The 12,107-nt window shown below is 40.0% G+C and overlaps 1 protein-coding gene across 1 annotated transcript in view; it reads left to right on the top strand.

The window, feature by feature from the left end:
* Positions 1-7,003, top strand: part of GPR149 (G protein-coupled receptor 149) — a 30,186-nt gene extending 23,183 nt beyond the window's left edge. Inside the window, exon 4 of the mRNA XM_026096878.2 lies at positions 5,798-7,003. Coding sequence (XP_025952663.2) covers positions 5,798-6,367 — 570 coding nt within the window. The 3' untranslated portion in view covers positions 6,368-7,003. The remainder of the gene's footprint in view (positions 1-5,797) is intronic.
* Positions 7,004-12,107: the final 5,104 nt, after the last annotated feature.

Genomic DNA, 12,107 nt, shown 5'->3' with positions numbered 1-12,107 from the left:
ATCAAGCTGAGGGGCCAGATCTTACTCACACAGCTGAGAACTAAGGAGATGACTGCGGGCCCCTTAGGGGTGCAGGTGCGTAGTCCTTTCCGGTACTGCGGCCAGCAGAGGCATCGTCATTGTCTGTGGCTGCAGTGGCTCCACGCCCATGGGGACCACGGAAGTCTTCCTGGGGCTTTGGCACTTCAGGGCCAGCGCTGTTAGTGCTAGTTCACCTCAACACTTAGCAGTGAATTTTTAGCTCAATGGCTCGAATCGCTGCTCTGGCTTTATTTCTCTCTTCCCCCATTCATGTAATTCCAGGTTTGGTTTTGATTTAATTTTTAATAAACTCAGCTTAGTGTATAATTTAGTAAGTTTTATAGTATCATGTAAATACTGCTCATTTTTCTTTAGTAGTTAGTTTGGTTTTTTTAACTTCTTAGTATTTTGCATTGATGGTGAATAGATTTGTTACATACACATTTACTCTGTCAAAACTTGGAGGCAATAGTCCACTTTCCTTGCTACTCAGTTATTATGCTGGATGGGTTTAAGCTGTGATTTGAAAGCTGTTACCTAACAGAGCAGTAGTTACTGGGTAGTTCCTGTTGACAGTCATGAATACGTGGCATCATGATGCATGGATTGCAAAGACAAAAATGGATTCTCTTACTTGCAGAAACAGATGGAGGTGTCTGTAAATGAACAATATTTCTACTGGAATTCTTCTGCCAGAAAATTGTATGGTCCATTGACTTCCTAGTTAGTGACTAGGAAGTGACAAGGAAGACTTGGTTTGTCCATTTTACTTCTAAAGATGAATGTTGATTTCTCAACAGAAAACAGACTTCATGGAAAGAGCTATTAAATCTGTGGTCACTGCAGAATTTCGTACTGTGGCCGCTCCAGGACTGGAGTACTCACTCCAGTGAGTGAGAATTATTCATTCTCACTCCAGGTACCTCAGAGATACCCTTCATCTGCTTGACATACAGTCTGAAATCTGTTGTATTAAGTAGAATCTAACCTTGCACTGGAGTAATCTGTTCTTATTTAACTTATTTTTTTGTATTATTTCAATTTCTTTCTGTAAAATCTTACTGCTGTTTCAGACTGTTCTACAGACTCTGAGCTTGATTAGCTGCCAGCAATGCAGGTGCTCCGACTGACCCTGCAGAAGACTTACAGTGGTGACTGAAGAAGCTGTGCAGGAGGCTGAAAACAGAGCTATAGGACTTGTATCCAGTGATATCGTAGTGTCCAGTATAAACACTAGTCTAAATGTGTGTTACTAAAATTATTAGGTATCCAGGCTCAATGTATTGCAATATCCACGATACTCGCTTTGTGCCCCCACCAGCCCTGCTTAGAACCATTAGGCTTTGCCCACTGTATCTTACCCAAGCTAAGTTGCTGCTCCTTCCTCTGGTGGAGAGGCCAGCCATGGTAAGCAAGCTGATTGGGAATCCTTGAGCTGACAGTGTTTCCCTTCCTCCTCCATGATTTGCTTGAGAGGAGCAGAGCTGTGGCATAGTGTGCTCAGTAAAGAGGAGGAAGCAGATCTTGGGAAGAATCTGGGCTTAAGGAACTCTGTACTCGGCTGATTGGAATGAAAAGGGCATCCCAGCACTGTTCTGTTCTGCAGTTTCCTCATGAACAGTTTTGGCCTTTCCAGTGAGATCAGGTTGGGTGGGCTAACAGAAGGCTAGTGAGAGCGAGAGGCTGCTTCTGCATGGGTCCCTATCCTTGCTCTTCCATAAAGCTCCGATCATCTTACCAGACTGAAGAGTTACTGTGGTTGCAATAAGTATTCTGCCTTTCGTAAGAATTTCATTTACTACCAGTGTGACCTACCCATTAGTGTATTTATAAGAAGAATTGGCCAGTGAAGAAGTTAATCACTTTAAGCAGGACTTATGCAGAATTCAGATGTCCATATTCCAATGAATCCCTCTCCAAAATAAAGCAGAACCTCTGCAAGAATTCCCTCACAGTTACCAGAACTGTCTTCTGTGAGAAACACCACAGCCATCACACACCTTAGCCCAGCTGAGCTCTAGATGCTGGTTTTCTTCTGAGTTCCCTAAATCCGGACAGGGATGACAATTGGTGGAAATGTCTAGACTGTGTATAATGTATATTGAACAGGAGTGAGATTACCTACAAAATGCAGATGGGGATATTTCTTTTAATGTACACCTAACATGGGAGGGCTGGCAGCCACTTTCTGTTTAGTAGCTGTATGGTTCGGGCAGTGTGTGGGAAGTGAGGAACATGCTTTTAAATCTGCAGGTCTCTCTTTCCAGGGCTGTGCCCCAGCTATCTGGCTAGAAGCTGTTACGGTATTACAGGGGTGTGGAGGGCAGAGCTGCACCATACCCTGTCAATAAAAGCTGTGCCACCCTGAAACATAAATTCTGTGGGGTAGAGGGAATACACAGGAGGGAACATGATGTTATAGCCCAACAGGACAGTCATGTGGGAAGGCAGGAGCCTGGGTGTCTGGCTTACTCCAATACTGGATCTACATTTTAGCCACTATTTAGTGTGAAATACAGTATTTTGGAACAGGGAATTGAACTCAGACTTTCTTTGGATGTAAGCACCCCAAGCCTTCAGGAGCAATAAACAGACGTTTTTCCAGTGCAGCCTAGCAGCCTCAGGAAGCACCTGGGATGGGGGAAAAGTGAACTAGAGCTTCCTCAAGATGAGAAAATGGTTACTCCCACATGTCTCCTTTTCTGGAGGAGTGCTTCTAATTACTGATTACTGCAGAAGATTTAGGTGCTGGCACCTAACTGTGCAATCAAAAAACAAAAGTGAGCTGTACTCATTGCTCTGGAACAGAGGCTGCTGGTACTTACCCCTTAGAGAGCTGCACTTAAGGGAACTGTTGTACCTGACGTGGCTCTGAACTCTACCATGGGAATCAGGAACTAGCAGTAAGGTGCTGTAATCTAACATTGAGGTATCTTAAGACCTCTGCTGGTTCGGTGACACAGCACAGTAGCTGCCTCTGCAACTCTCTGTACTGGAAGAACACTTGAGGACCACTTTTCTCTGACGAGTCTATTGAGGAGACCAGTATGACTTAGATTTCCTTCCAACAGGACAAGCCAACTCCCAGCAATTTTCAGGCAAATTCCTTTATCCAAGGACCAAATGAAGTCACAGTCTATCTAGACTCTTCTGCACAATGAGACTTAATTTCCTTTTCATGCTCTTTAGCGAAGGTGAGGTACTGAGTCATTTGATTAACTGTGTGGTTGTAAAGTTCTGCCTTAGTCTGTAAAAGCCTCATCACAAGATCTTCTTTAATAATGAGCAAATAATTGCGCTTCCCAGCTGCCTAAGAACAATGTCACACTTCAAATTAATATACTAAACCTTTCTGTTTCTACTCACTTTCTCAGTTTTAGTGGAAAGGAAATATTAAACAGAACTGGTCAAAATGGGATCCTTTCAATGCCTAAAGTAATGCTAGTTCACCTCCATGCTGCCAATTATTAGACCTGCTCTTTCTGTCACTCTTCCTGTTCTTCCTCTCTTTCTTTTCACACTGTTTGCGCAAGACAAATTAGTAGCCCATGAGGAGGATATTGGAGGTTCTGCTACAGCAGATGAACGGAGGGTGTCCTCCAGTAACACACATGGGCAAGACTGGTTCTTTTGGAAGCTGGGGGTTTCTGCAGTTTGTCTGTTGGTTGCAGGTAGATTAATCACAACACTCAAAATGAAGAGGAATAGCCTGCTCTCCTAGGCAGTTGTCTCCCTCCCATCTTAGCCCTCCCTTGCATTGGCAGGAAGAAATGTGAGTGCTATCCAAACTCCTTAAATCCCTCAAATTCACGCATCCTGATAAATGGTCTGTCTTTCTGCCTCTAGTTACTGTACCCATATCACATTTTGTCATTTTTTTCATCTCATTCACTGATTGCCATAATATTGTTTCTTATTCCCTAATCTTCCAGAAAGTTACATTGTACTAAGCTGGGGAGAGTGGGCGGGGAGTGGGGGAAGGAGGGGATGACATTTTGGCTGGTGATTTGCCCTTCTAGACAGCAGCAGCAGGAGGTAGGAAGCCAGCGGTGCAGTAAGTCAGCACCTAAGCTGAGGACAGAATTGCAGCACAGTAGAAGTAAGTTGGCATATCGCATAATAATGTAATCTGGAGATATTTGAGGCAGATTTAGAAGACCATCAGAGTGGTCTTTTAATCAGGTTGTGAGAAAGCAGCATAGCAACAGCAACCCAGAAGTCTGTACTGGGTGATTCACCTTGCTATTTGGCAACTTTTCATTATCCTCAGTGCACACTTCTTTCTAGTGTCTGTGTGGGTGCAGAGCTGGATTCTGCAGCTTTTCTTAATTTCAGTAGTCTTCTCTGCTGTACATTTACCTCTAAACTAGTCTAGTCCTTCCTTGTGAACTGGCCTGTCCCAGAGTCATCACTTCCACTGTCTGCCAAGGAGTTTGCCTCGGGCAAAGCTGCCGTTCATTTTAATAGTGTTTTTAGTCAGTAAGAACCAGTTCTCAAATGCTAATCGCTGCCCTTCTCAGCCAAAGCCCAACTGTAGCAAAGCCGATAAGGATGGAGCAATAGATGAGCCCTGCAGTGAAAGTCTCCAGAACTGGAGCACTGTTTTTTTGCTCTGTGTGTCTGCTTCTGCCATCGCTTTTGTTTTGTCCAACACAAGTCACCGAAAGGATGATCTCCACAGGTAAAAATGTGAGCCTTTATAGTTTGAGATAAAGAGTTAGGAGCTATCCTGCAGCATTATGGAAGGGAACATGTTACAACTTACTACAGAGTTTGCTACCACTGTCTTTGTAGTAGCAAGCCATTTCTCCTGCCCTCCACACAGGCACTCACAGTGATTTCCTTGTGTAATGCTTTTATTTATTTACAGCATTTGGAACAACTACTTTCTCTGCAGGTGCTAAAAAAATCGTAGTTTGAGCATGACCTTCAGTACTGCACAGCTCTAACTGAATTTCCTTTTCCTACCTTCAAATTTGTGAACATTTCTCTACTGATAAATTCGGTTTTGTTCTAGAAAAAGTCCCATGTGGGCTTCTAGAATCACTGTGAAATACTGAGCTGGAAGCGGGATTCTAGATCATTCCTGTAGCCATCAGGATAGTAGCATTGTAAATCCTTGTGGTAGATTTGCAACTGATATCATTTAACAAGCATAATTTTAACCACAAAATAAACAAAGATACAAAAGAGTTCCACAGATAGTATCTGACAAATTGTTTTGGAAAGTTTAGCTGGGTATCTAAGCCATCTAACTTTAGGCACCTAATTTAGTTAAGACTAATTAAGACAGACTGCCCAAGGGAGGTAGATGCTGTCAGACTAGGGTCCTGTTTTTCAGCTGTGCTTTAGTATGATTTCTCTCCCTCTGCTGACTATATGAGAAGCCTTGGGAGAACAGTATCCTGATCTAAATTAAGCAGAGTGAAAACACTTTCGGAGGGGCCAGCTCATAGCAGCTATCTCATTGTAGACTGGCTGCAATGAAATTTTAAGACTGTAGAAATACTATAATGAAGTGTCTGTGTCCATAAGCTATAGCTGAGTCACAGTTGCTTGGGACTTTGCTCTTTATCATACAGTCTTCATTGTAAAACACTTCTTTTTACCCTTTAGAATGTCATAATGTTAATTTAAATACCAGTTTTCTAAAATATTCCAAAGAAAAGTCTACCGCAGTAAAATCAGCTAACAAACTAAGCATAATTGTCTTGTTTATAACGAATTCTGACTTCAAAAATTAACATTAGATAATGGTCATTCTTTTTCTTTCCAGCGCTCAGGTGGTGCCTTAGCTATTCCTTTGTGTGCATTTCAAGGAACTGTATCTCTTCAAGCACCCACGGGAAAAACCCTCTCTTTATCTACATACGAGGTAAGCACTGAGGGGCAAAAAATAACACCCACGTCAAAGAAAATTGAAGTATATCGATCTAAGAGTGTTGGTCATGAGCCAAACCCAGAGGAGTCCCCTAATACGTTTGCTGACACAAGTGTTAAAATTCATTTAGAAGTTCTTGAAATTTGTGACAATGAAGAGGCCCTGGATACTGTGTCAATCATCAGTAATATCAGCCAGTCCTCCACACAGGTAAGGTCTCCATCCTTACGGTATTCACGGAAAGAAAACAGGTTTGTTTCATGTGATTTAGGGGAAACTGCCTCCTACTCACTCTTCATACCATCAAACAATCCTGACAGCGATATTAACATATCAATTCCAGACACTGTCGAAGCGCATCGGCAGAATAGTAAAAAGCAACATATGGAAAGAGATGGTTATCAGGAGGAAATACAAATGTTGAATAAAGCATACAGAAAACGTGAAGAAGATGGCAACAATTAAAAGACATTTAATCTAGACATTTAAACTGGTTTGACAGACACTGCTCCTCTTGACTCAAGTTGTCCTAAAAAATACAAAGACAACTGTTTTTTCCTAATATATAAAGTACTTTTGTGTTGGTCGACTGTTAAATAGATCAAAACTTTTAATTGCATATAGATGGGAAAACAGAAATACTTAAGTGCTTTACAGCTTTGCATAGTGAATTTCAAGTTATTTATATATCTATTTATTTGATGAACACTCATGTCTAAAAAAGAATTCTAAATAAAGTCTTAGAAAACTGCTTTGGTTGCTTGTTGGCACTGGGTGGCCTGTCTGTGGGAACCTGTGGAAAATAATGGAAAAACTCCACCCAAGTGAAGTTTTAACAGTTTTGACTGACTGTTGCAATTCTTCTCTTACTGCTGTGCAAGACTTGAAACATTTATCTGCAAAAATGTAGCAAAAGCTTAAGACTAACTTATTTATTTGACTGTGCAAAGGATTAAAAGACAACTAAGTGATTTAGGTTTCTACTGTTCTGTATGTGATTCATATGTAATACCTATGTAACTGGCCACTGTTAGATCTTTGAATACAGATGGCTGAAATGTAAGCATGCACATTCTGTAAATACGTCATCATGAAACTTAACAGTGTTCTCATGGCTTGACATTTCTGTGGTCAAGTGTGTAAAATGTTGGTTAATTTCATGCCAGTGACTCTAAACAGTACCCTTTTTTGCCTCCATGATGTCTTACCAAATGAAGAGGTTTCCCCACCTTACAGAATATTTGTACTCAATCCAAATAAAGGTAACATTTCAAACATCTCAAGAGCTAGAACATCAAAATTAATTTGAATAATTTTTCATGTTTAAAAATTTTCAGACAAAAGGCATCCCTAAGCAAGGAACAGTGATTTGCAATGCGGTCTTCCTCTTCATGGCCCATTTGAAACTAGTGCTTTTCACAGCGCAACTGTGGGAATGGGCCTAGCTTGCAGATTGCTGCAGAAGTCCCAGTGGCTCACAGCAAGGACACTAGCATTGTTTCTGCCATATATCTTTTGTCAATAAACCTATCATCACTCTTGCTTGGACAGATCCACATGCTTTAGAGCTAAGATAGTCAGGAGTCTAGGGTTACAACTGATTTGTGACTTCTAGGAGGAGGAGAGGGAGCTCTCGACAGTGGCCAGTCTTTGAGATCTCACTTAGACATCAACCTCCAGAGAGTGAGGCAGATAGGTTCCTGCCCTGAATCACCCTCAGGAGGAGTCTGTCTCTTTACTGACTTATAGGAAGGCTAAAACTTAAGTGTAAAACCAACCTAAAACTAGCAAATGCCCTATTTTGTGTCAAATTCAGATAAGAAGTGGCCAAAACAGTAATAGAGTCGTCAAGTCTTACATGAAATATGTTGCAAACATTTGAAATGCTAATGTGTTTTGACTGAGAGCTCCTCTTCTGAGGTTTTGTCTTTCATTTCAGTTAAACGGAGGTAAATAGAGTCCCAAGGCTTTCGGCTGTTTGACTAGAAGTCACACTAATTTTTAATTAATAGATTTAATTTTCAGTGGTATGTGTGATGACATAATGATTTATGTGTCTGAAGTCATCCTGTTTTCCAGTCAGTAGAAACAGGCAAGGGAAAATAAGCCAAAGCCCATTCAGGATTCCTGTATGGATTACAAACAGGCAAAGCAAAAGGGCCAGCTACTGTGTCTCTGCAGTTAACATTCAGTATGAAGGCATGACAACAACCTGCCACCTTGCACTGTACCTCACTTCAGCAACCTGTTTTGGGCATGATGTCACTGAATCACGGGCATGATGGTGACAACGATGCAGATGTGAAGCGAATCAGGATCAAAGGCTGCAGGTTGCTGTGGTAAAGATGGATGCAAATTGTGCTTTTCACATGCTACCTTTCCAAGCTGAAAAAAAGGGTACTTTTAAGATTCCCTCAAGGCTCTTAGCACCACTAAGATGCTACGTTATATTTCAGGTTTAACAGGAAACTGCAGTAGAAGGACTGAGTAATCCATGCTAAGTCTATAGAATAAGTCTGTATCTATATGTACAAAGCAGAGGGGCATTGTGCTATCTCTGAAGATACTGCTTTTCTTTGCCTTCTATAGAAGGAACACAAAATTTGATTTATAGCAACAGATGCACTTCATCACAGCATCATGGCTTTAAAGTTTTGTCAGGTGTTTCTTTTTTTTTCCTGAGAAGTGCTGGGGACTATGCTGACAGGAAGATTTAGTGCTGATGTGTTAATCTCAGATGGATATATTTAGAAAGGGTTAAAATTTGGAGGCACTAAAATTCTGCGTAGATGTGACTCTGAGCTTGACCTAATCGTAGAATATTGTTCTGCTGCTGTAATAAAAATTACATTTTCTTTAATGAATCTGTAAATTTGCTAATGTACAAATGTCTGATTATTTTATGTTTTGCTCTAAAATGACTCACATAATTAAACATTTCAAAGTGTCTGAAAACCCAAGTCGTAATTATTCAGTAGATACCAGTTCCTTGCACAAAGCACCAGAAAATTAGCTGCATACTTGCATGGCTTTTGTATTCATGTGCACTCTTAAGATGTCCTCATTTATCATTTTTGGAAATATAATTGGACTTTTTTTTCAAAAATGATTCTTTTATAATAGTTTGTCAAGAAAACATTTTTCTTCCTCTTCTGTTGTTTTTCCCCTGTCTGACCTTTTTATCTATTTCAGAGACAGCTTGACATTTGAGGGTAAAGTGGTTGTCAGTGACCATTTGAAGGTGGCTTGAAAGAGAGCTTTTCTCTGTTCAGGCACCACAGGGACTGAACGAAAAAAATCCCTTGGAAAATATGACCTGAATCTGCACCAGGCCTTCCCCTGCTGTTAGGACTTGGACTACTGAATAATACAAAGGATACAAAGTAAGAAACTGGGAAATAATTTTTGAGATTATCTTTGGTAAACAGTATACCCAGTGGGTCAAAGTTTCCTTTCAGTGGCACTCATGTATACTGAGAATAACATTATGTTAACAGAGTTACAAGAAAAATAAATCTGTTATAAGCAGGGCCAGGCCCAAGAGTCACAAATGCCTCGAAGAATTGTGCTTCTTGGAATAACAGATACAGCCAGGTACCGAAATGTAATCTTCCTATAATAATCTTGATAGAAAATACATCTGACAACATCATATTATTTTAAAATGCAGTGATTTCATACAAAATAATAATTAAATGTTACTTGTACATTATTTTACCTTTATAGATTTGGGATTGATGCATAGATTCTGGAACATGATTTCACTTCCTGGTATGTATCGCTATAATGATTTAAAAAATTAGTGTTTAAGTATTATGTTTCTCTGTCATAATGTGTATTATAGATTTAGGTAGTTGTCTCAAGGCAGAATAAATTCTGCTTTTCTAGACTTGAGTTATAGTTACTATATATATTACAATTCTGACGTATGTACACTCCTGTATGTTGTATATTCCTGTGTGTTTTATAAAACAATCTAATAAGATACTCATTCCTTACACAGATAATCTTTACTCACAGAGAAAGTCCTCTTGACTGCAGTACTGTTACTTTGCAATAGCAAGATTCATTCAGGGGGTTGAGAGCCCTTAACAATGGATCCTCTTCCATTGTGTCATCTCATGCTCAGTGTTTACCTGTCAGTAGTTTCATATTTCTTCATCAGGAATTTGACTTCATTAGGAATCTCACTTCAGAATGCCGGAAGGAAGACACTATCTTTTGTCCTTTTTGAGAATGTGCTGCTACATAAATAAACCATTGTGTACAGATTCATTACTTTACATCATGAAAATGGGCTACTGAAGTGGATGAAAATGAATGTGAGCAGTGGTTAAAAGTTGAAAAGGCCCAGTAATTTTCAAACCACTGGGATTATTTCAAGAAATACATCATGTCATGCATATTAGAAAAAGAACTTTACATGAGTAGATGCACATTTACTATCTTTTCAGCATCTAAATCTACAAACCTACTACAAATACCTGCATTTTTAAAGTTTTCTTTCCATGCAGATGGAAGCTTTCCTTATGCACTTAAATCTCATTTACTTGAAGCATGTGCACTTCCTGAGCATCCAAATGCAGTATCATGTTGAGATACTGGATCAAACAGAATAAATCTGTTGAAATTACCTCAGTGATTTCCCTGCAAAGTGATGAGGAAATCTGTTTAATATGATCCTCTCTTCTCAATCTGCTTATAAATCATTTGTAATGGCCTCTTAAACTACATATTCTATGTTTTGGTCATAATGCAGCTGGATTCTATTACTTGGGTGTCCTAATCTCTAGCACTACATCCATTTTGCAACAAAGTGAATCCTTGTAAGCTCACTCTCATCCCACATGATGAATTCGGAATTGTGAAGAGAAAGGTATCTCAAGTGTTAGTGGTATTAATGGAGGAATAACTAAAACCTAGCATGGTGTATGTCATAGCATCAGATTTATCCTCTCTGTAGGGCCTTTGTGTGGTTCTGTGGCTCTTTATGATAGTGTCTGCAGTCTGCTTCTTACATTACGAGCAGTAAAATGAGACCGCAGAAATTACTTGTTCTTCCCAATTTTTTAAGGGCTGTCAGTAACTCCCAAGGTACAAGTGAATCCTACCATCTATTCCAGCCTCCTTTAAAGGTTTATCATTGCAGGAGTTTTTGGCACCAATGCCTGAGAACAACTTATCTAACAATGTCTGTATAAACTAGGAAAATAGCTGCATATCAAAGAGTTTATTTTATTTATCTTCTGAATCTACAGTTACATATTTTTCCTAGTACGATCAGGGTTTTCTGAGAGTTTTTACTTCAAAGCCAAGATCCTGTCATTCCTAAATTCAAGGTTACCGAAGCACATTTTTCTTGAATAATGTTGCATAGGTGCAGCAAACAAAACCAGCTTTCTGAAAGCTTACCTAGGCATGCAGAGGTTAACACAAGTTGCAGCTATGTGTCTAAGTTGAGTGGCATCTGAGAGAGGGAGCCACATGCACTGCTGAAGGGATACGTATGTTAATCCCTGATTGGTGATAAGTATTTTGAACGTTCACCTGGGGCCATTTCATTCTAGCTCTTCACTGCTTTCAGACTAGCATCAGACACATCTCCTGTTCTGATATATATAAACCACAGAACTAGAGATACCAATTGCCCAAATTTATATTAACCAACAGGCTAAACACAGCTCAGAAGTTCACTTGTGTGTGGATAATGTTATGCCATTGACATGAAAATTCATATTTGAGCAGCAGGACGTGTTTTTCCATCTGTCCTATCCCACACTATCCTTTCAGAAGGATTTGTGATATTCTCCCTGGTTTAGCTTACAGAGGTGTTCTGGTGACATACTGCAGAGGGGGAATCTTTTCTTTTAACATTCCTTCTGAGATTTCTAAGAATTATTTTTCTTTGACTCTTCTTTACTCCCTAGCTGGTTGCCACTGTGGGACTTCTCAAGAATATTGTGAAATTGCTGTTAGTTTATGTTAGGTGGTAAGCATGAGAAATTATGGAGTGTGCACTCTAGTCCATGTTAAGCCACAGAAGCAGGATGCAAAGGGGCAAGTGAGGAAGAAGTGTATTTCCCCCTCAGTTTCTCATTTCTCTCTCATCCTTGTTCTTTTAATTTGTCTTTCAGATGATCATGCTCAGTACCCTCCAGTCTTCTGTATTCTCCAGTCTTGGTCCCCTCCTTGTCCCCCTTTATCA

Source organism: Dromaius novaehollandiae, chromosome 9 (genome assembly GCF_036370855.1).
Source record: "Dromaius novaehollandiae isolate bDroNov1 chromosome 9, bDroNov1.hap1, whole genome shotgun sequence".
Taxonomy (NCBI): domain Eukaryota; kingdom Metazoa; phylum Chordata; class Aves; order Casuariiformes; family Dromaiidae; genus Dromaius; species Dromaius novaehollandiae.
Note: the sequence above shows the minus strand (reverse complement) of the source record. Positions and strands in the feature narration are given on the sequence as shown.